General features: G+C 44.9%; 1 protein-coding gene across 1 annotated transcript; it reads right to left on the reverse strand.

The window, feature by feature from the left end:
- Positions 1–344: 344 nt before the first annotated feature.
- myg1 (myg1 exonuclease) lies at positions 345–24,692 on the reverse strand. The gene is made up of 7 exons (XM_088915128.1): positions 24,377–24,692; positions 21,340–21,452; positions 11,421–11,580; positions 10,393–10,542; positions 6,508–6,630; positions 5,451–5,632; positions 345–639 (listed from the first exon to the last, which is right to left on the reverse strand). Exons 1-7 carry the CDS (start codon positions 24,674–24,676, stop codon positions 450–452), a joined length of 1,218 nt encoding a protein of 405 aa, XP_088771254.1. The 5' UTR covers positions 24,677–24,692; the 3' UTR covers positions 345–449.
- Positions 24,693–25,625: the final 933 nt, after the last annotated feature.

Raw genomic sequence — 25,625 nt, forward strand, 5'->3', positions numbered from 1 at the left:
GTCAAATATATTTAATTACCCCCGAGTTTAAAATTGCATCGGTAAGGCACCAGAAACTATCAGGGTGGCAATGTGGCCCAGGAGCCAGGTTTCTGGACTGGTAAGTGGAGGGTTGTGGGTTCAAGTCCCAGGTATGACACTGCTGTCGTACCCAAGGCAGCTCACCCAGAGTGCTCCCTAAAATACCCACTTGTACAATATGAACGGGTGCATATTTAAGGTACTTTTATATAGAGTGCCACCCAAATAAAAAAGAAATGAAGCACTCCCTCCTTCCTGTTACTGTTTCATTTTAAACCAGGGGCTGGTTTCAAGACAAAAATGACAAAAATACAAGGAGATGCATTCATCTTTTTTACAGTGTTTATTTAAAAAGAATACAAATACAGATCCAGGTGACGCACAGATACCCACAAAGTCCAAGAGCCAGAGCTGCCCGGTAGCTCAGGTCAGCTGGTCTCGGCGGGGGGCTCCCGGCCGGCGGCAAGCAGGGTCCGGCGGGCCATCTCCAGCGCCCCCTCCTTCGTGCGGTTGCCCCCGATGAAGCCGCTGGCGTGGACGAAGATGCAGCCCGGGATGCTGCTGAGCGTGGAGAGCTCCTCGTCCCGCACTCCTCGCCACTCCTCCAGCAGGGACAGCCTGTGGGTCGTGCACACGGACAGGAGGGAGGGATAAAGAAAGAGGACCCGGTGTGGCGCGGCCGAGAGACGGGAGTTCGGACCTTTCAGGACTACGCTTAGGATCAAAGGAAGGACCCATCCAGCTTCATGGTCACCCCAGCTTCTCAAAGGTGCACCATGGGAGGTGAAGAGCATAGCACCAATAAACCATCACACATCTCTCACTGCAAGCCACAGATTCTGCAACTGAGGCCTCCTAGCTGAAATGTCAAGAGATCATCAAGCGTTCGTAGGTCTGGACTTCTGAGTTACATGAGAAACCAGTTTTTGTGGATAACGGGATGCAGGTGAGATCAAGAGAACAGGTCCATCCTAGGGGGTTTGAGTGGTCTTGAAAAGGGAATTTGCAGCTTGGATGACCAAGTACCACAAAGACAGACTGAGTTTAGAGCCAGCAGTGCTAAAGTAGAGAGCACAGCACAGCATTAGCTGTGAAGAGATTGATTTTCGGGGAACAGCATACACTGGCAAGCGCTTACACTATACATACATTGGTAATCCTCACTTAAATTGCTCCACAACGGGAGTGATGTGCAGTTCTCATCATAAAAAAAGACTGAGGCTGAAAATTGCTCTTATTGTAACAATGCTCTCAGCCCATGTCTCATCATATAGGTAAAGCCTGTGCTTGGGAATCATTTGTAGAGGAAACACATAGACTTCCAATATCATTGCAGGACTTGATGCAAACAGCAGGGTGGTCATAGTGGTCAGCCTGAGTTAGCCGTTCCCCTTAACTAAGCATTGCAATGCAGAAAAACAAAAGCAGGTGACTGTTTCCACATCTTGCAATCAAATACATACTATAAGGGAATATGCAGGTCGAGATTCCCTAGCTCAGAATACAATAGCCACTACATTCATCTTTCACCATAAAAGAATACTTGTCATCTTGATATGATTTAATTTAGGGTAAAGCACTGCAGTGAGAACTGCCTCAGAGCACTTGGGTCCTGGGTTCTACTCCCAACTGGAATGCCTTCTGTACTAAATGAGCACTTTCTTTCCATTTTGCATGAATGTTATCCCGATTTCCAAAACCACGGTGGCTGGGTTAATTGGCTGTCTCTAGAATGGACCAGTGTGCTGGTACAGTATGTGTGATTAGATGGACTGGTTCCCCGATCCTGCCTTGCAGCCCATGGTTCTATTATGGGCTCTGGCTTGTCTCACAGGGAGTAAGTGGCTTTCTGATAATGGATAGATGATTGCAGTCATTAAGCAGAAGTGGCTGAACGGAATGAAGATTAAGCTCCAGTTCACACAAGATGTGTTTATTTTTCCCCGAGTGATTCTGAAGTCTCAGACTGCACTCATTAGAATTGGAAAGCAATGCGACAGTCCTGAGCAGACTTCTTCTAAAAATATTACAGGGAGGGGAAAAAAAAAACCCAACAGCTGACAAGGGGCACAGCGAAGTCCACTCTTTTCGTCACGGTCTGATAGCCTGCCCAAAACGAAGCTGGAACCTAATGTCTTGTGTGGCTGCATGCAGTATTAACCATGCATCAGACAGCCAAGGCTTGAGGACATTTTTCCCAAATCATAAAGTACAAAGGAAACTAAGCACAATTTATTTTTTAAAGAAAAATACGTGAAACTGACAGGGAACAGAAAACCATCTGTCTGCAGTAAAGGTCAAAAGATTACAGAATTCACAGGCTTGCAAGCATGCACCGAGAACAGTGGGTCGTTAGCTTAATGAGGCACCCTAAAGGGAAAAAAGCAACACCACCAGATTTGATTCACGTTCGTCTGTGGACGTTTCCTAGGATAAACTGCCAGATAATATACACGAAAGTATTCTGTCACCGGAACATTTTTCTGTAATGTTTTACCTCCAAGTTGTTCACCACGGACCGGGATGAGGCTGCAGCATCACTCGTGATGCTCACACGCCCCCAGTGGAAACCCTGTTAGTGGGAAGCATTTCAGTGCTACACTATTCTGAACCATGTTGCCTGCCCTGATGCTCGGTGTTTGTCTTTTCAGAGCCGATTTTTGCTGGGAAAGTCCGTTTGTGTGGCCAGTAGCTCCGATCTCATCCTATAAGGTTCCACCAGCCATAGTAAGTGACCGATACAAAGCTGCCCTCCTCCTCCCTTAGGTCAGGACTGAACCTTTGCAGGCAAGATTGGGAACAAACACATTCAGTACTGCCAGGCATAACAGGCCGTTTGCCAATATCGGGTCATTGTTGGCTCAACGATCAAAATAAATACATCTATTCCTGAATTTCAAAGAGATAGGAAGGGGTACAGAATCTTGAAGATCTCAAGATTATAGTGATTCACAAATACTCCTTTAGGCTAAGTGGAGCTGAATTTGTTACACTTCAAGTAAAAAAATGGTAACATCTAAGTATACAGACTGGTAGCTCTGAAAAGTTTTTTTATGGGTTTCCTGCAACCTTGGCCCAAAAAAAAAAAGTTGTCAGCGATAGTACTATTTCCAGCTTTGCAGAAATAAAAAAAAATGCATTCCATTTCATAATCCTCCATCTCATCTAGATTTCTCTTAAATCTTCCTGTACTTTCACTTTTCCATCTAGTGCCGCAATCTCATTATACGTATCCTCTTACGCAATGTCTTAAGTAGTCCAGCTACTTTCACTGCCTAGAAGTTGAATCAATACAAACGTTTTAGCCAATTTAAGAAAATCAGCAGCTATCGCCTATTCAAACAAACTCCTTTGGAAATGACTTTTTTTTTCCTCCTCCTTCCCACCCCCCTCCCCCAGCGCCTAGGTCAATAAGTCAAGTAGAGCCGTTCAGTTTCATGGTTTTCCGTCTTTGTAATGGAGAACAGGAGATGTGGCGTGGGGGCGGACAGGTATGCACTGTTCTTCAAAGTGTGAGAATTAGCCGCGCTCTCTCTCGGTGTCTTTGTCCCCGACAATGGCGCTCAGGTGTTCCGCGCCACGGCTTTCCATTCAGCAGACCAGCGTGTGGCAGAATACCCATTACTGCCCATAACACAGCTCAGTGGAGCAGAACAACAGCCCCTTCTGAAAGCAATCAGCGGCCGGGCTACGCTCATATCCCAGACAGCCTCGCCGCCCTCTTCACGATAATGGGAGCAGACCAGCGCTGACGAATTTACCCTCGCAGTGGGGTCGTGGGGGGGCTGGGGGTGGGGGGAGGAGGAACGCGTCCAGCTATTGTCCCCATCACCGCTGGCAAACCGTTCTCATCACAGTCAGGCCGCCTCAGTTTCAGCTCCGCGGGCTTGGGACAAGGTGGCTACAGGCTGTGCCAGGGATGCACAATTCTGGTCCTGGAGGGCAGTAGTCTCCGCAGGTTTTGATTCCAGCTCTGCTTTTCACTACCTAACCGGGACGATCCTTCCCTGAACCGGGTGGATTAAATGCTTTTTGAAGGTCTTCAAGCTCTTGTGATGATTTCAAGCCTTCAACGCCTGGATTTGTGCACTTGGGGTTAATGCAGACATTGGCGATTTGTGCAAGAAGCCATGGTGGGGAAAAAAACAAACACTTAGGTCTGCTAAATCATTGCTAGCAAATTGTTTTACCGTCCTTCTTTAAGTAGAAACTTCTTAACTGATTCTGGGACACTGACAATATGGAGGAGTAAGGTTACTGAAGCTGTAACAACTATATTCACAAAAACTAAATGAAACGTTATACCTAATTAAAGTGCATATGTAGAAACAGGATTGGATGACTTTGTCAAATGTCTGCTTTAAAGAGATGGGGCATGGGGTAAGAAGAACTGCTCCTTTGGCTGCATGGAGGATCCTACTCCTGTCAGAAAGCAGCACAGCTTTAGCAGCTGACTGAGGTCTTGTGCAATTACACCCACGATAAAAGCCCCAACTGTATTTTATAGAAGTGCAGGGGGGGTATATCCACAAGAAACAGAAGTCAAATATACGCCTGACCTTCTACTCACGCAATTTCATATTTCTACAGAGCATTCTTTCGGACGCAAGAAATGGAATGACTCCAGAGCAGGGAGAGAAATCTAAAGGACTGGAAAAAAAAAGCTCATTAACAAGATATGTGTACCAAAGGCTAGGCAGAAGGCTTCTTCTTGACAAGCAAGGAAGACAGAAGATAAAATATTCCGCTGAGCTTGTGAAGTTGGTGTGCGCGTCTCGAAGGGAGAATATACAACTGGATGTAAATACATTTTACATTAACTACCTGGCTTGGGGAAGCGCAGCCAGGAGGCCTCTCTCTCCCGCCCCCAGGGCTTTGATATAAACAGTGGAGCAAACAAAGCCTCTCCACTGGGCTGATGAATTGATTCAGGGCCTTCTGGTCACAGGCAGCCCGGTTTCCATAGCGAAAGCATGGATCAGAGTCACCTGTGCAGACGGCAGTGTCAGAAGCGCCCTCTGGGGGCTACAAGAGGCTAATTACCAGCATTAGGAGCTTACTGAACCAAAGATCAGGAGGTCACCTACCCCCCCCAATCACATTCACCCCACCCCCACCATCACCACTCCAATCAATGCGCAGGTCTCCTCCAACAGGCTCAGCTAATAAACACATGTAAAATCAATTCAAAGCTGAAAGAAGGTTTTCCAGCTCAGGTTATAAAGTTCACTTCCTAGCATTTTCAATCTCTCCCTGACATTTTTATGAAGAAACAAAACAGTACTTCTGAACACCCACTGCTGCTTCCCATGAACACCGATTTCCTTCAATCGCCAGCTCTAATTGGGTGAGGCACGTGAAGGGACTGGACTTTTTCAAACCCCCGTGCTAAACCTACAGCCCATGCTGCCCCGGGCCAGGCACAGTACCTGTTCTGGAAGGTGTGCAGGCCCATGGGCACGCACTGCACCCTCCACTGCCCGCTCTGGTCCGGGTAGAGCACGAACTTGATGAGCGGCTCCACCGCCAGCTCCTTCTCCAGGCTGAAGAGGTGCTCCTTCCAGGGGCAGCCGCCTTGCTCCAGGACCACCACCTCCCCGCTGGGGTCCACCTGCAAAGAGGGCCAGCCGTCAGAACCGCCTCCTTCCCCCGCGGTCTGTCCGAGCGCTCCTGCTGTTCATGTTCATGTGAAGCAGCACAGGGTCCTGTCCTGGTAACGGAGGGCTGATGTGTCTGCAGGTTCTCGTTTCCAAGCATTAGCTCTTCAGTGACAAATGGCACATAGTGGGGCTCAACCAGAATAGCTTACAAACGTCCAAAACCTGCGGTACTGAAGGAACCTGGGCACCTGCAGGCACACAGGCCCTCCAAGAGCAGAAGTTGAGATCCTATAATTCATGGCTGTGGTGGCAATGGACTTCCTCAGCATCGCTGGGCAGCTTTGCCCCTGTCCTCCACCTCCCTTGTAAAGCTGTGGTTCCTGTTCCTAAATGACTCACTTTCAGATTACATGCTTGTATACGTGCGGTACTGCACAGCCTACGTGCCCAAACATAAAACTGTACATGACAGTGTCAGATGGGCACAGGATTTTGTGAGAAGGGCAGGTCACTCATCTCCAGAGCTGAATAATCAGATGTGCTAATGCAGGTGCTGATCTCTTCCCTTGTGACCAGGTATAAGAGATTGAATCACAGCTGGACAGCAGGCTGTTGTGCATCTAAAGCCAGGGGCCTTTACTTTCCCCATGAGGGCAAAGCGTTGAGCTTAGGAGTCTGTTAACAGGGTAAATCCGGAAATACAGTGTTTGAGATGCTCCTCCTCTTTCTGAGGAGGCGAATTCCAAACTCCTTCCACACGGGCTAAGGGTCTGGAAGCAGTCCGAGACAGTGCCCATCCTGACTGCGATGCAAGACAGGATGGGAATGCAGCGGGGACCTGGGAAGCATTGCCGCATCTGCGGAATATCCTTCACAGCAGCAGTACCTGAGCCCGGGATCGAACAGCCTCTTCCACCAGAGTGCGAGCCGGCAGCCAGGAACGGTAATAATAGTCTAGGCGGTCCAGGAATTCAGCTCCTACCATCTTCATTGCCTTCCGGAACCCTTCCTGTGGACACGTACATGCCATCAAAAAACACATAAAAAAAAATCAATAAAATAAAACGAAAGCTGGACTCTCGTCCACACCTACTGACCTAAGACCATTGTGAAACCAGTACTGCAGATACCCAAGTCTTACTCCAAAAATCCCTACTCCACACTGCCTGTGAAGCATATTTAGAGCATAAGCCACTTTACTTGTGGACCTATATTTATATTGTTTCTATATTAAATTGACGCTTTTTAAACCCACTGCAACTTACAAAAGCTGTGCCTAAACCACACATCAAGAACCACGGCCGCAGGCTGCCGCCATGCCTGGCCGACTCTCTGGACACAGGGCGCCAGGCCATTTCCCGCTAATTGAGAAACGACTGGCTCTCCCGGCTGCGCGTCAGCTCCACGGCTCCCCGGGATGGAAACTCGGTTAGTGGTGGGGCTGGGATGGGAAGCGCCACTTCCTGATTGGACATGCGACGTGACGGCTGGGGACTGACAGCTGAATTGCTTTCTTCTAAGCGCAATTAGACCCCCCCCCCCCCCCCCCGTGGGGAGAGCAGTGCTGGCACAAAGCGGCGTGACACTCGCACGCCCACGCAGGACCCATGGACTGGGGACCTTCTCCAGCACCTGCGTGTGGGGCGGGTGGGGGGGGGTGGGGGATAGGTTATACGCCACGGGAAGAAAAGACGCTCTCACTGCTCAGCAGATTCTGAGCCGATTCAGCCACTCCCAAACTGCAGGCTCCTGCAGGAGAAGAGAAGGCAGAGACCAGGCGTCCGGAGGGGGAGCAAACCTGCCAGGACATGATGTTGCAATTAACAGTGAACTGCAAGTGAATTTGGATAAAAAAAAATGGATCAAATCACTGGGTGATACAAGCCCTGCATGGAGAAGGCATGGCTAGCGCAGTCCAGCAAAAACATAACACTGCAGGAAAATACAACTTCACGTGCATATGGCGTTCACCAGTGAGAAGGTACAGTAAATGTATCATAGGCAGCATGCAGTAATCCAAACAAGAGCAAAATCATCGTTTAGCATGATACACTGCAGTTGGAAATAGGTCACAGAGAAGCTGGATGTGACTGCTGTGATGCGCAGCACGGCTCACTGCGTTCTGCAGGGGGTGGGGGGAGAGCGTTATGCTGCTGGGACTGGCTCGGGCTCTCTGTCTGCCTCTCCATCAGTGCAAAATCAGCGGGGTGCAAAATTAACAGAACGAAAATAAATGACCGTTCCAGAATCTATTTAAATGCCAAGCCCTCCCCTCCCACCACCACCATCAACAACAACAAAAACAACAATAATAGTTTAAATGTGGGCTTTATTTTTTGCATGACGTGTTACTTCATTTTAAGCCAGGAGAGTGAAATGTACTAGAAAATAAAACATTTGAAGTGCAGGGGCCATTATGTCTCAAATTGAATTTTCCATTATCACACAAAGCAGTGGGTCTGTTCTACCAGTGTCAAGCAGTAAAAGCAATGTTCTGTGCTGCTTTCAGTTGTACCTTGCCTCATTAAGGGTGCAGAGCACCGTTAAACCAGACGCAAGCTCAGTATATCCGTCTCCTGTGTTTCCACATGGAGACAAAGCATGTTTATCCAATTTCTAGGTCTCTAACTAGCCCTAGACTGCAATGGGCTCAGGAAATGTTTTGTGTACAAAAAAAGCACCTGACACAGCTTTGGTTTTGCCCAATATATATATGCATGCAGTTAGGGGACAAAGCACAATTAACTTCCTATAAACTGAACAGGAAACGTTATAGAGAAGGGCTGACATTTAGGATGCTTTGCCAGGTCACGCCAAGTTCAATAAACTAGATACTGCAAGACTGATAGCTGATAGAAGTCTGATTTCCTATGGATTTGCTATAAGCTTATGGTGCTTTTCTGATTCAAGCTCTTAGGCCTCTTCAGGACAAAAGAACATCCAGACATTTCTTGAACAGAAGCAGAGATATTAACTTCAACAGCTTGGTGGGATGGCTAGTTCCAGACACCCATAACCCCTTAGTGTAAGGAAGTATCACCTGGCTGTCATGCAGAAAATCTAAAGCAGAACAAAAAGATGTTTCTGTTCCAAGCAAATGTTTCTTATGCAAATGTTCTGAATACGCTCCTTCACCGTCAGAGAAAGAGTGAAGTCTGCTCTGGGAGAGAGCAAGTCCAGTGAAATACTGTAAAAGCACCCTCTTGACCCCAGTACGGCATCTCTTCGCTGGAAATTCTCTTGCCCAAAAAGTGACACCATGCTGTCCTAGAGTCAGCACCTCGAATGGTGAACGCTAACTACCTCTGAGAAAATCCCAGGCCAGACGCCAGTAATGCTCAGTTAGCATTCCTGTCAGAACCACACATTCAGCTGACGAAGCCTATACGTTTCATGGCTCTGATAAACAGATTTTCCCTTAAAGTAATGGCTTCTGGCCAAATCGCTTTTAACAAGCAGTCTTATTTTATTTTCTTCCCCAAACCCAGAGATCTGAAAGGGATTTGAGAATAATCCAGAGTGTCACCACTTACGCTAATTGAGACCACTTTTAGGTTTCAAATTGTGCTCCCTGTACCCCCAGGCCAGTCTCTACTTATTTGATTGGCATTAATACATCACTCAGGCGTGGAGGGATAATTAGAGTACTTCCTCTCTGGGGAAAAGCCTACTAGTGAAGCACAACAGGCAAGGGACTGATGACAAATGAACCTGGAATGATCAGGAGCGAAGCAGCGCATGTTATCCTTCGCTATTCGTTTTGACTCTGTTAACTAGAAATTAAAGAGTTAATTTTTTTTGGTGCACAGAGATTCAAACACTAATGTGTCTTAGACAGGAATTCTGCTTGTATTTCGGACAACTGGAATTAAACTGTTTCTATATTCACTCACCCACTACTAAATACTGTATGCACACATCAGCACAGAATATAAAGAATCTGCTATTCTTCGCAGCATTCAGACTATCAATGATGTAGAAATCTTTTGGTGAAGATTTAGTAAAACGGAAGTTACTTGCTTTCTAAAACTTTAAACTTGGCACTTGACACAAAAACGTGCTGGGGTTTCCACAGGGCAAATGTATAACTCCTTACTAGCCATCTTCCTTTGTTGTCAGGTTTTTCATGCTCACAATATTGTTTTGGTGAAATTCGTGCACTTGCTCTGTCAAGTAATCAGGCAAATTGCAAATGTACAAAATATCCAGGAAGGAGCGTCCAGGACTCCAAGTAGTGAAAGAGTTAAGGAACTGATAATGAACTGCCTCTATAACTGTCAACAGCCTCCTATGATCGTGTACTGCTGTTTCCTGGAATTGGTCTTGTTTCCAAGTGAGCTGTAATAAATGAGGCCCTACTTCATCCATATTGCATGCTCCATGCAGTACATTAAGATATGCCTGGAGGGCACCCTACAACAACCACACGTCAAGACTGATTCTCCCTGAGGAATGTACGAGAGCAGAGCTGATGAACGAGAGATTTCTAGGGCTGCACAACATTTTCATAAAGCTCTGCAGGGTGGTGGGTCACTGTTTAAACATGCACCGATGAAGATGTTTTTTGTAAATCAGTCTGGTTTAAATGTCATTGAATCCGACGCCAGGAAGGCATTCTTACAAAATTGCATTTTTTTTTGCCAAATCTCATGACACTGAGATGTCAGTCAGATATATGTTATTAAATCCCTTTTCACAGGAGCAATGACATACTGCCAGAGGCGCAAAGTGGGCTTGCCACAGAGAGCAGGTACCCTAACAGGCAGCCCACCTCCGTGTCCTGATTCTCGTCATTCCAGCGGCAGTTGAGGTACCCGACGCGGGCGCTCAGATTGGTCGTCATGGCATAGCGTGGCTCGCCGTCATACTGCGAGATCCCGTTATCGATGGCGTCGATCTCCTCCACAAAATTCTCGTAGAGCTACAGCAGAGACAGAGTGATGGCCAACATGAGTGCGGAGATGACGCCTCTGCCAAGCGAAAGGTGGCTCACTGAGTCACTGTCAGCAGCCCTCATTACTAGCCCTGCTTCTTTGCTGCATATTTTAACTTACACATCACCACGGCAAACAAAACAGTTTGTCCCTCTTAATGGAAGCTCAGCAGTTTCTGGATTCAGTTTTAAAGAGTAACGTATTATTGCTATTTCCCCAATGGTTTTCAATGGTTCTTTTTACAAATAAATTTGTTAAGCGTAAACAAACAAATTGAATAGGGTCTTACAGAAGTCAGGAGTGACCCTATTGCTTCAAAGCAGCATAATTACTCTTATAGTGATTGGTGCATGATGCCAGACTGTTCTAGCACATGATAACACAGCTAAAAAAAAAAAAAACTGTCCTGAGCCTGCAGCTCTAACTCGCTTGACTCATCTGAAAAACAAGAGTGAGATGCAGATGGATGATTGACACGTTCAGAGCAAAACAGCCAGCACTGCTAAGACTTCAGTGTCACACAAGCCAGCATTCCTGTCCCTGCGATATCAAAGTTGCAAAGCTACCTCAGGCTATTGTCCGCAACTACACTGGTGGCAACTCCCATAAGATTCTTGCTGTTTCCAGCTTGATGAAAAAAGCCGCTCTTATTCGAAACGTGTTCAGCATCGCAGTTTGAATTCATCATCCATCTCAAGGCCGGTTCATTTTATACAGTAGGGTCCCGTATGTTTTTAGAAATATATACGTTTTCCTCTGAGGTTGAACAAGTACAGGCTGATAAAATAATCTCCTCACCCCCCCCTCCCCCCCACCCATTTGCTGGTAGGGTAAAGCAAAGCAGGCAGCCCTCCGACTCTCTCACCTTGTCGTACAGCACCTCCAGGTGGGGCGCCCCCTCTGGCTGCTGGGTGAGCTGCGCCAGGATGCGGTGGCCGAAGTGCAGGTACACCAGCCCGGCGCTGCTCAGCTTCGTCACCCAGCTCTTCTTGGGCCGCAGGCTGCTGAACGACTCACTGAAAGTCCTGCGGAGACAGGAGGGAGACCTCGACCATCATCGGGCGGCCCCTTGCCATTTCCACGGTGAACACTTACCTCAGCTCGACCGCAAGGCGATGATGCATCCGCACTGCTTTACCCCTGTTCATTGTCTAGGGTTACTGCAGGTCTCTGGGCACTTTAACAGTGTTCCCACGCGCTCTCTCACTCCAGGTGGCAAAGCACAGGCACTTGCCTGTCATTAATTGTAAGATCATGAGGTTACAAATGAGAGGAGGCCATTTGACCCACTGGGCAATGTTCCCTCTAAGCACGCGCGCACACGGTTATGAATCAGCGCACATCAGAAATAGATACATTAGATACTTGATTGATCCCGTGAGGGAAATTGCAGAATTGTATCATTTTGGAAACTGAACTGCGCACAAAAAATTAAATTGCCTCAAAAATATAATAATAAAACAAACAAGGTCATCAACTGAAAAGTGCTAAATTGACCACATGAGACTGGCGGCGAGAAGCCCAACTTGGCTGTGTGCAGTATTATTGCACCTCGATAATCGATATCGATGCTCTCGTAGTCTCGTACCTCACTGCTCAAGCTCGTGCAACACTCAGTCTCCATGACTGGGCTCGCTGAATCGCTGTCCCGGACTTTTGGATCTCTATGCTTCCGTGAGAATGATTATATTAACGAAAAATAATTTCAGGTTTACAATTTCACATACACTCAATTCAGTGCGCAAAAGTTTTTTTGTCATTGGGGAAAAAATTTGCACAACTTGAAATTTTGGTGCATACAGGCCATTAAAAATTAGAGGGAACATTGCCACTGAGCTGGGTTGATTGCTAGTAACTTGTTGATTAGAGGTATTTCTCACCCAGCCAGAGAAATGGCTTCAACAGCGGGGCCAGAAAGTGTGGCTAGCTACTACCAGACACCCACCACCCTCTGTGTAAAGAAGCGCCTCCTGTTCTCATCGGAATTTCCACCTGTTCCTTCATGTGCCAAAGGAAAACTCAAATTCCCTACTGCCACGTTTAAGAAGCACCTAGCGTTTGGCTTCAAACACCGGTCCGGGCCACACTCTGTGTAAAGATCTCTGCTTAAACAAACTCCCTTTTAGTTTCAATTGGTGAGTCTACATCTTTGCTTCACTGCTGAATGTGAAATAGCTCTCTGGGTTGATTTCAAGTCTGCACTTCAGACTGAACTTCTGCAATGTCTTCTCAAGACAGGAATCACATTTGCATGAGTTGTAAGGTATCATTTTGAAGAAAGGGCTAGTTAAAGAAGGATGGGCGAAGTCTGACGTTTCAATAATCTACATGAAGACAACAAATCGCATATCATCTGATCTCACAGCTCGTATTGTGATATTTAAATCTAATCGTTCTTGGAAAAATGTTTCTAATATTTATAACTAGATTTTCAAAACAATTAGTTTGAATTTGGACTTTTCTTTAATTAAATGGCTCAAACCTCTTTTAGCCTAGAGGAACATTTTCTTTTTTTTGAGTAATTTGCACAGCAAATAATCTCATTAGCAACAACAGAGATTTGTGAGGCGCAAACATAATTGGAAATGCAATGAGCTAAAGATTTGTTATAACTTCCACAAATCCAATTTACTGAAGATGTGCAGCAAAGCCTTAAGCCACTTGGCAGAAGGAGCTTTGAATTCATTTTTTGTATTAATCTAATTTTTCCAAAAAATACCACTGCGATCTACATCGTGTGTTTGAACCTACCACTCACGAACTAGCGAGATAATACCGCAGGAAAGAAACGTACACAGACATCTTGGTAAATCCATAGTTCTCATCAGTTAGAAGTTAAGAAACATCATTATTTTTCCTTTGTAGCAGGTATTGTCAATGCATATGTTCCTACTTGTGATACTGTATTACAAACTGGACTCGCATACATTGCAAATGACTTGCCTAAATTAATCAGTTTGCACTGTGAAGTATCAGGAAACTGTAATATGCTCCATTCATTAAATACAGTGATCCAATGGAACAAGAAATACACGTCAGTCTTTCCCTCTCTATATCCTTGCTTGCCACCTTCTCCGCCCCACAGCTGGCTGACTCATCAAGCCTTGTTCTGCCTCTGCGATCTCCTGTGCCCACATCCTTGCCCTCACACAGTTTTTGACAAGCAGCTTCCCACAGGCATTGAAACTGCTCCACTTCTCCTCCCCTCCCACCCCCTCTCCAGACCACACCAGCGCATGTATCAGTATCAGCTGCTGAGCACTACACCACCGCCCCCTTTCAGTGCATATGCTGCCTGGCACTCCGGGTAATTCTGTTGCCACACAGATTCCTGGACAATGTTATTTCCTCTGTTGTACTACGTAAAGCACCAAAATGTCTATCAGTATCTAAGCTGTATCTGCATTTCTATCTGTATGTAACCGCCTGGATACACGCACAATTTTTTTTACCCCTATATGTAAAGTGCCGTGCGACATTTAAATGAATAGGAGCAAAACGAGTATGTACAGTGTAATCTGGTGTAGCACGTAATCAAGCGTGTACGAGTGCGAAATTGAACTGTTGCTTGCAACTGTAAAAGGGACTTGCACAGAAGACCTTTATATACAGTGTATAGTATGGCTTTCGATGTCTATTCAGAAAGAGAGAGTGAAAATCAAGAACTATCCTTAAAAAAAAATCCAAGTTCCACCACCTCCCAATGATCAACTAATTTATTTTTTTTAAACAACTTCTTTGGCTATTCGCAAACCTTCACAACCCTTTGTCTGCCAAATTTCTTTGTTCTTTCTCAGCTCTTAATCAAACACGATTTGAAATTACCAGTAAACTCTGGCATCCAAGGACTGGACTATGTGCTCATAATTTATATTCTAGGCCCTGCTCTACGTAAACTGCTCCGACAATTGTCGCATCGTGTAAAATTACATTACAATGGCACTGCTTTGTAAGTTTTGTACACCGTTGAGTTGCCCTGGCTCAGAGAGTCAGCCAAACACATACACAGCACTGATAGTACTCTCAAAACATTACACTGCAGCCTTTAATTTCCCCCAGTTCAGCTGCCAAGCTATTAAAACAAAGGGCTGTGTGGCTCTTAGATAAGACATTTAATGAAATTACTACGCAAGCTTCGAGGAAGATTATTAATACAATACAGCAGCACTCTCACTCAGCGTCATCTAAAATCGCGGACGGTGTGACTGGAATATTTATCCCCTGCCGAAACCCCGGGGAGGATAATTCATTGTTGGTGTACTAGGGGATAGTTGCAGCGATTGGGAGACTAATTGCATAATTCCTCAGATCCGAGATGTCTTTGGATATACCGGTCTCAACTGGAGAAGAGGGAGGGGTCACATCCAGATATTCACTGCCAGCTTTGTCTGCCACATCTGCAAGTCTGATCCGTGGTGCAGTACGGCTTCGTCTGTAGTCGGCTCATCAGACAGCAGACAGGAACAGACCGGGGGGGACGGGGTTTTGGCGTTCTCCTACGTGGCTGGGGGGGGGGGGTGCAGCATAGCACAGTGGACGTGTCTGTGGACTCAACACTGGTGGGTCGTGGGTTGTCCCTGTTCAGCTGCTTTACCCCAGTTAGCCCAGCCCACCCATCCGTATGAACTGGGACCAGTATTTGGTGAGGGGTTCTAAGATGGGCTCAAGGGAGGAGGTCACAAGACCTCTGATCACTTAACGCTATGGAAACCAGGATAAGCTCCGGTTTGATGAGCCGTTGTGGCACAAACATGGAAATTTCCTACCCACAGGTTTGGGAATTAGAGTGCCACTGCACAGGGACTTTTCCAAGCAATTTAAGTTGTCCCCTAGCAGCAGGCTTTTGCATTTTTGCCAAGACCAGGAGACAAAGAGATTTCACGCTTCTGACATGTGACTCAACTTGCAGACCTAAGGCAAGCCAAAAGGAAGATGTATTTGCAAGTACACCCCTCCTAATGCCATGCATGTGTCCCTGAGAAGCACAACACAGAAAAACCCAACATAAAGCAGGTGTGTGGGCATCCAGGACCTGGGTTATACAGTTCATCTCAGCAGACGTGATTTGTGGCTCCCAGGTAAGGAGTGGTCACGGTTAACCCAGTATACAGGTACAGATTACTTCCGTTTCATTTTCACTCTTGCTTAAGTCACACACTGTGGATTTTGTTTCACCTACCACCTATATGTTAAAGCGGGCTCTGCCACGGTGTGTGTTATCCCAACCCCACCCCACAATAAAATATAAAACCAAACCGAACCTCATAATGTCAAAGAATAAACCCGACTGCAGTGGTGGTTTCCAGGAGGAGGTTTGTAAGGCTGTGACAAAGGCTTCGGTGTCTGGTGATCTGCAGACACCCCGAACACGTCTGGTGTTAGCGTTGCCATCATGCTTTATTGTAACAGCCTTCTGCAATGTTTCTGCGAATCTAATCTTACCGTCTTTAAAAAAAAACAACACAGGCCTGCAAGCTGACGAGCAGCTGTGTAAGGGTAAATACATTTCCGCTACATCCCGCTGAAAAGGATAACAGCAGTTTGTGACCCTTTTGAAAAATCACTGGGAAAAAAAAAAGAGAACTAAGTGCACCCCTGCAGAGTCCTGTAAAATCTGAAAGCTCCAGAGGGCTTGTGTTTACAGACAGTCTCGGTGCTCTTGATCTGTTAAGAGGGTTGATAATATTCCTCCTCTTTTGCTTCATTATACATGGATGCTGGGAGGAGCTTTCACCAAAACTGGCCTCGCTTGGCCTCGGTCACAGCTGCCTATGCTGCGATCCATGCCTGACCATGGGCCAGCTTTGCCAGGTGTGACTGGCACATGTTCTCTTCTGTGAAATAAATCCCGTCAGCTCTACCTCATTAACAAGGAACCATGATACCGATTTACCAGCCCAGTGCCCCGGGGAAGGGGCAGCCTGCAGAGAAGAGCCGTGTGGAGCTCCGATATAATGAAGGGATTTACAATTTACCATTAAACAAGGGTATAGTCACAGACTCATTTTTTTTCCTTAAATAGCCAAAAGAATTTCTATTTACCAACACACGGAATGGTGCACAAAGTACGGAAAAAAATAAGAATCCATGTACGTGAAATAAGTGGACCCCTAGTTTATACAACACATTTAAGAGGGAGTTAGCATTAGGTGGATAAACAATTAGGTAACAAGTAACAAAGGACTGAGTTTGGACAGCTCTGCTCGCTATAATGGATAGAAGATTGAATCACGCTTTCAGTTTGAATGACAAAGAGAATACAGACCAACCCACAAGGTTCGCCTTCTTAAGACTAATATTCTTTTTCCCCAATATTCTTTCATTAGTTTTTAACTGCTGCATTTACTAGCTGCAAAAAGTGCAGCAAAAATGGACTTGAGCCTGGAATACATGAAAAAGATATAGCGCAGAATTGAAATGAAGGGAAGAAGTGTTGAAGGGAAAGGGTGGTGTGATGGCACAGTGGTTACCATTGTTACCTTGCAGAGCTGGAGCCCTGGGCTCAATTCCTGAAATGCTGTCTGTGTGGAGTTTGTATGTCCTCATGTTCGTGTGGGTATGCTCCAGATGCTCCGGTTTCCTCCCACCATCCAGGAACATAGTGGTAAGTTTGTGGGAAAACTGGCCCTGCTGCAAGAGTGCGTGTCTGTGTGTGTCCTGCGATGGGACTGGCGTCCTGTCGGGGGTGTGCCCCTCGTTAAAAATATTGTGTATAGCTTTGCTGCTCAAAGTATCCACAAAGCTCTAAGGGATTGACAACCTACAGTGGTGTGAAAAAGTGTTTGCCCCCTTCCTGATTTCTTATTTTTTTGCATGTTTGTCACACTGAAATGTTTTAGATCATCAAACAAATTGAAATATTAGACAAAGATAACACAAGTAAACACAAAATGCAGTTTTTAAATGAAGGTTTTTATTATTAAGGGGAAAAAAAAATCCAAACCTACATGGCCCTGTGTGAAAAAGTGATTGCCCCCCCCCACCCCTGTTAAAACATAAATCAACTGTGGTTTATCACATCTTTGGAAAGCTGAGTTCAATTTCTCTAGCCACACCCAGGCCTGATTACTGCCACACCTGTTCTCAATCAAGAAATCACTTAAATAGGACCTGCCTGACAAAGTGAAGTAGACCAAAAGATCCTCAAAAGCTAGACATCATGCTGCGATCCAAAGAAATTCAGGAACAAATGACAAACAGAGTAATTGAGATTTATCAGTCTGGAAAAGGTTATAAAGCCATTTCTAAAGCTTTGGGACTCCAGTGAACCACAGTGAGAGCCATTATCCACAAATGGCGAAAACATGGAACAGTGGTGAACCTTCCCAGGAGTGGCCGGCCGACCAAAATTACCCCAAGAGCGCAGCGACGACTCATCCAAGAGGTCAGAAAAAACCCCACAACAACATCCAAAGAACTGCAGGCTTCACTTGCCTCAGTTAAGGTCAGTGTTCATGACTCCACCATAAGAAAGAGACTGGGCAAAAGTGGCCTGCATGGCAGAGTTCCAAGAAGAAAACCACTGCTGAGCAAAAAGAACATAAAGGCTCGTCTCAGTTTTGCCAGAAAACATCTTGATGATCCCCAAGACTTTTGGGAAAATACTCTGTGGACTGACGAGACAAAAGTTGAACTTTTTGGAAGGTGTGTGTCCCATTTCATCTAGTGTAAAAGTAACACAGCATTTCAGAAAAGGAACATCATACCAACAGTAAAATATGGTGGTGGTAGTGTGATGGTCTGGGGCTGTTTTGCTGCTTCAGGACCTGGAAGACTTGCTGTGGTAAATGGAACCATGAATTCTGCTGTCTACCAAAAAATCCTGAAGGAGAATGTCCGGCCATCTGTTCGTGACCTCAAGCTTAAGCACACTTGGGTTCTGCAACAGGACAATGATCCAAAACACACCAGCAAGTCCACCTCTGAATGGCTTAAGAAAAACAAAATGAAGACTTTGGAGTGGCCTAGTCAAAGTCCTGACCTGAATCCGATTGAGATGTTGTGGCATGACCTTAAAAAAGCGGTTAAGGCTTGAAAACCCTCCAATGTGGCTGAATTACAACAATTCTGCAAAGATGAGTGGGCCAAAATTCCTCCACAGCGCTGTAAAAGACTCATTGCCAGTTATCGCAAACGCTTGATTGCAGTTGTTGCTGCTAAGGGTGGCCCAACCAGTTATTAGGTTTAGGGGGCAATCACTTTTTCACACAGGGCCATGTAGGTTTGGATTTTTTTTTCCCCTTAATAATAAAAACCTTCATTTAAAAACTGCATTTTGTGTTTACTTGTGTTATCTTTGTCTAATATTTCAATTTGTTTGATGATCTGAAACATTTCAGTGTGACAAACATGCAAAAAAATAAGAAATCAGGAAGGGGGCAAACACTTTTTCACACCACTGTAAATCATTAACATTAATGTTAAAAACACAAACCGGAAGATTGAAGTAGAAACTACCAGAAAGACCATATAAAATGGGATCGGGAGGCAGTTTGCCACACACCAACAGCTGTGGGAATCTTCAAGAAGCAACCCAGACATGTGATCAAAATTAATACCCTGACTTCCGTCATGAAGCAGTTAGATGAGATCCGTGGCAGATACTAACATCCGGTGTGTGTGTTGCTGTGTTCGTGCATCACAGACCCTAATACTAACATCCGGTGTGTGTGTGTGGCTGTGTGTGCGCGTCACAGACCCTAATACCAACATCCAGTGTATGCGGCCCAGACCCTAATACTAACATCCGGTGTGTGAGGCACAGACCCTAATCCTGCGTTATGGCCTTTCTGTAAACCCAGTACCAACAGCCAGCGACTGGGTCTATAACCTGCCCTCCAATGTTCACTGCTGGGGGGTACAGCATAGCAGCAGTTAGGACTCTGGACTTGTAATTCAAAAGATGCAGTTTCAAGTCCCTGTTGCAGTTATTGTTGTACCTTTGAACAAGGTATTTTTCTCCAGTCGCTCTGGTTTGTACCCAGCTGTACGAATGGTTTCCAGCATTGCTGGGGTTAACACTGCAGAGGCAAGGGGGGAGTCGCACACTCCTTATCTGATGCTAAGGAATCCAGGCTTAGCTCCAGTGAGCCTCCAGGCTTGTGTGTAGAGCTGGGCGGTAATTCGATAAGGATAATTATCGCGATACAATTTTCCTCGATATAATTTTAACAAAAGTTCGATATATATGTTTATGCTTTCCGCATGATACGCGCATGCGCACAAAATACTAGATTTGTTTAATGTTTCTGCTGTTTGGCAAGTATTTGTGGTGTTCTTACAATAAAGAGTTGTTTAATTTACCAATTAACTGTCTGGTTTCTTCAACTTTCACTCAGGAGAAAAGATCTGCCTTTAAACTTGAAAGAAGTAATGATTTGACATTTATCGTGATAATTATCGATATCGACTGATATGAAATTTTTTATCGTGATAATGTTTTTGGCCGTATCGCCCAGCCCTACTTGTGTGTGGACTTCTCTGCTCTACAACAACTCGCCACTCTTTTCTTCTCACCCCATAGTCAAGTGTAGCCATTTTCAAGCCTGTCCCTGAAGATATTAAAACGTCAATTAAAAAAAAAATTATAATAATGAAACCTATTTTATATAGCACCTTTAAAAGTGGATTCTCAAAGTGCTTTACAGTAAGAAATAAAAGGCACACAAGAAAAGGAAACAGCAAACGTACACAATTACAATCAGAGTTTGGAATACAGTAGGAAAGGGGCAGGCATAAGCAGTGAAATACAGGCTCTTCTAAAGAAGGCTTTGAGACTTCATCTGAAGGAGCTCAGGGAAGGTGACTCTGATATCTTTAGGAATAGAGTTCCAAAGCTCTGGGAAATAGCAGGAGAAGTTCCTGTCACCCATAAAATGTCGACGGGCTTGGGGGACAGACAGAAGACCAGAATTAGAAGAGCGAAGGTTGCGAGGTGGGGAGCAGGACGGCAGTAAGTCAGACAGGTACTGAGATGCCAAGCCATGCAGACCTTTATAGGGAAAACCTGATGGGAAGCCACTGTAAAGACTCCAGGCTAGGAGTCTGTCTATGAATTCTGGACACCAGCAAATAGGGCATTACAGTAATCAATTCAGGAGTCAGACAAAAGTGTTGACCAGCTTTTCAGCAACAGTTAATATCACAGGACTTAGTCTGGTGGAAGAACAATGTTCTTAAAATATTTTGCACACCTGGATCAAATATCACCCCTGGATCAAATGTTGCCCCCAAGTTTTTCAATTGAGATCCAAATTCAAGTACAGTGCCACCCACAGATAGGAGTACTACATGGGAGTTGCTGAGAAGCATGACTTCAGTCTTGTTGCAGTTTAAATAAAGCACATTTTGCGTCATACAGGTGCTTATGCCAAAGATATAATAAGACAATGCAGAGAGAGCCACTTCAGTGTCAGGTTTAGTACGGACGTAGATCGGAGTATTATCAGCATAGAAATAATAATAATAATAATAAAAATAACTGCTTACACTTATATAGCGCTTTTCTGGACACTACACTCAAAGCGCTTTAATGGGGACTCCCCTCCACCACCACCAGTGTGCAGCCCCACTTGGATGATGCAATGGCAGCCATAGTGCGCCAGAACTCTCACCACACATCGGCTAATCTAAATGATCATTTAGACCATGTGATCTCAATAGCTACCAAGTGGGAACATGTAAATGCTGAAATTATGCTTCCCCACCTACTTAGTGCAGAGCCACAGCTCACTGCTTCCCCTCACAGCCCCCACCTTGCCCACAGTGACAACCTCAGCTCATACCTCTGGTGGTGGTCATAGCGATGCCTTTTGGGGTCAAACTCTGCACCAACGTCCACCACGACATCACACTCTGCCAGCTGGGCAGGGTCCCGGGTCCGAATTATTTCAGCGTCCTGAAGAACAAAACATGCTGTTCAAATGGCTAAGAGTAAAATATAACAGAAGGAGAGGAAGAAATGGCCTTTTTTAGCTGCCTTGTACTGGCTCTGTGTATTTCAGAATGCAAGTCAACATATTTCTGCTCACCTTTAAGGGATTCAATGCTTTGGCTCCTGAATACATGATTTGAACCCCTACAATATAATGATAATCCTTACACTTATATAGCGCTTTTCTGGACACTCCATTCAAAGCACTTCACAGGTAATAGGGACTCCCGTCCACCACCACCAGTGTGCAGCCCCACCTGGATAATGCGACGCCAGCCAAATTGCGCCAGAACGCTCACCACACATCAGCTATCAGTAGGGAGGAGAACAGAGTAATGAAGCCAATTCAGAGATGGGGATTATAAGAAGGTCATGATTGGTAAAGGACCAGGGGATATTTGGCCAGGACACCGGCATAACACCCCTACTCTTTTCGAGAGACGCCCTGAGATTTTTAATGACCACAGAGAGTCAGGACCTCGGTTTTACATATCATCTGAAGGAGAGCACCTTTCTACAGTATAGTGTCCCCATTACTATACAGGGGCATTAGAACCATAACGGACCATAGGACGAGTGCTCCCTACTGGCCCCATGAACACCTCTTCCAGCAGCAACCTTAGTTGCTGATAATATTCTATAGATAATAGAATATATCTGTTAACAGTGTGTAGTTCAGGTAGGTAGCTGTGTCCGCATGCGTAGGCTGCAAAGGAACAAGTAAAGGTTTATTCCATGCTGAAAAGAGAAGAAAGGAAACGTTTCGGTTGTGGAGCCTTCTTCAGGTGTCTTTTTTGATTCCTGGAAAATTGCTGTAGAAGTCTCTGAGTGTTACTCTGGGAGTCAAAGGAAAAAGTGTTAAATTTCAGGCGAAATCCTCTGGGATTGACATTATAATGACGGCATCTGTAAAGGAATAGCAGGAGGTGGTTAGAAAGCCTGGACTTGGAACAGATCGCTGTGAAGAGACGGAATGCAGATTTAGTAAGAGAGGGGGGCAAGTAGCCCAGGGAGGAAGAGAAGGAACAACAGGAGATCTAAAAAAATATTTAGAGGAAGGCATAATAGGTCGCAGCAGAAGCAGTTCAGGCGGGTAGCTGCGTCAGCATGCATAGGCTGCAAAGGAACATGTGAAAGTTTATTCCATGCTGAAAAGAGAAGGAAAGGAGGTGTGGCACCAGGAGAAGGCTCCACAGCTGAAACGTTGCATTTCCTTTCTTCTCTTTTCAGCATAGAATAAACCTATTACTTATTCACAGTGTGTTTTTTGGACATTCAGTCCCCCTCATGTCAGGACTCTGTTTTTCGAGTCTGAAACGTGATCGTTAGATTAGAAGCCTCCACATTATAACAGCAACACATTTTGTTTTTAGACTGGATGTATACTTTTTTGGGGGGCGAAAAATGTTTTTGCACCGTTCGAACGGAAAATGTGCTATTTGACTGCAGTGAGAAATCTGCAGGGAAGGGTTAACGAGTTTCACTGCACTAGAAAATAAAAACTCCGCGTTCGGTGTTTTTCCTCACAGTTTGTCCTGTGAAAAAAAGGAGTAAACATATCGGAGAGCCGGGGGGTGCCTGGCAGGCCTGTGGTTTTCGATTGCAGTCTCTGCGGGACACCACCGCAGGCAGCAAAACAAAAACCGCGACAGAACAGCAGTCAAACGTGACAGGCCTAGATAAGACCCCCCAACCTAAAATACCAAAATAATAAAAAAAAATCACTACACAACTCTATTTGCGTATTATTTACCTGAATAAAACGCACAAGTAGTCGACTCTATATCCCCGAGCTCTGCGGCTCTCTGGACAGAAACCAATCACGCCGAATACCGTACCCACTTCAACACACCGTCTCCTGTCATTTGACTGCGATAGAGAAAGAACGCGTTCGTCGCTCTACTGCGTTCAAATTTGAATTTACCTAAAAAAACATTGTGATTCACAGACGAAAGCGACTGTCCACCACCACTGCATGTCAGGTGGTCCTGTGACATGTCGTGGCCTTTCCTTCAGAAGCTTAAGCTTTTTTTTTTTATTTCTTCCTTCCAACATATGACGTTCTCGTCAACGTCCAAGATTGTGGGGGGGTATATTATGTTCTGTTGCTAAATCGAATGACGTGATCTCATGGATCTCATCGTGTTTAGATAGCATGTAGGCAGAAATCAAGTGTGGAGTTTTCTGGACACTAGTTAGAACTATATAGTGTGAGAGGAAAAGCCAGTCGGGATTTTGGACAGCTAAATTTCTTACAGCCAAATCACTGTTAGCACTGAAAGCGCTGCTGTGCTTTGCGATTGCATTACTGTCTCAGACATATTCTCCTTTATGAAATCCCAGCATAAGTGGAAAGGAGAAAGAAAAATAATCAGACATTTGTCAAATGTATTTATATTACATTATATTTATATTCATAAGTCATACTGTGTAGCCTAATGTATTACTCCATTAGGAATATATGGCGAAAGATCCCACTCTTCTCCCGGTATATATAGATACGTATTGTAAAATGTAGCTTGAGGTTCCTTAATTTTGTTTTTACTGATGCGGTCTTGGATACTACCCTTACAGTACACAATTAACTTGCAAAGCACGTTGAAGCCTTAGAAGTCTTGTCCCGTCTGCCATTGATAAAAGTTGTATTACAGACAAAACGTTATACAGGCAGACGGTCTGATAAATAAATTTGTCCATTACTGCCAAATTCTATTTTAAACGAGCATTCTGTTCTTGTTTACCATTACACAAATAAATTATCACTGGTTCCAAAACTGCTTTCCGAACGCTGCTTTTCGGATCTTTGAAAATGGCGCCGGTTGAGTTCTCAGACCGTGTAGTAATAAACTTTTATCAGTGAAATTAAATTTTTAAATGTCTCCTCCTACCTCGTACTCCGGTAATTGCTTTAGAAGGAAGCAAGCTAGCACTTCGTCGCAGTGAAAGGTTCCGTTGTGGGTACCAATGCGAGGAGTCGGCATTTTCAAACCACAGAAGCGCTTTGCTTCAGGGGATTGCATGTAGGTTTCGTTCCTGTTCGGAGAGCCGATATGTCCCGAGATAAAACGACAGAATTGAACACAAACAAGACCTCGCTGAAACAACCGGTCAACAGCAGACGGATTCGGGGTGAGCTTACGGTAGGTACCGTGGCCTAAAACGCGACAAAGCTGAAGGCAGAACAACATGCGGAACCCCAAACTAAACAATTGAAGATGAGAGGTCGAACTTTCATTCAGAGGGACCGGCGGATATGACGTTTTATCCACTTCCCGTGGGTTTTCCTGGAGCCGGGAGGGCGTGTTAAGTGGGAGGACTTTGAGCTATTATGGCAATTAATTACACATTGGTGGTGGTGAATGGGAGTCCCCATTACTTGTAAAGCGCTTTGAGTAGAGTGTCTGGAAAAGTATTATATACGTATAAGGAATTATTAAATTCTATTATAATTAAAGCACACAACGACTCCACCTCAACAGCAGATGGATGGCACCGAAATTTACAACATTTCTAACGGCCATTAATTTAAGGTAGTAAATCTGACCTCTATTAGAGTGGGACTGTGGCACAGTTGTTGGCATTGGTGCCTTGCAGTGCTGGGGCACTGGGTTCAATTATGAACCTAGATTTTTTAAAATTATTGTTCAGTTACTTAAATTTTTTATTATTCAATTTAAAACCCAGGGTGCTTTCCGTGTGGAGTTTTTTCTTCTCAATTCAATTCAATTCAATTCAACTTTATTGTCATTAAACTTACACAGGTGCATAGTATAATGAAAAGTGTTTCTCATTAGTCACTCAGGTGCAGTATATAAATAGGACAGAAGATGAGACAATAGACAGTTACACAATAGCAATAACAGTAACAACATGTAATAACATAACATAAATAACATGTAATCGAAAACTGTGCAAAATTCTGCAAACAGAGAAAATTTAACAGGACAAAAACAGTGCAAGGTAATTCTTGGAACAGTGCAAAAAAAAAAAAAAAAAGGATAGTATGGTTAAAAGTAGTATGGTTAATTAATAAATATTAAATATTATTATGCCTGTTACAATTTTACTGGGCTATCGCGGGGTCAGTACAATTTTGGCTTACATGTGTGTGTGGTGGTGTAGGAGTACAGTGGTTGT

Source organism: Atractosteus spatula, chromosome 1, assembly GCF_055471065.1.
Source record: "Atractosteus spatula isolate fAtrSpa1 chromosome 1, fAtrSpa1.hap1, whole genome shotgun sequence".
NCBI classification, from domain to species: Eukaryota; Metazoa; Chordata; class Actinopteri; order Semionotiformes; family Lepisosteidae; genus Atractosteus; species Atractosteus spatula.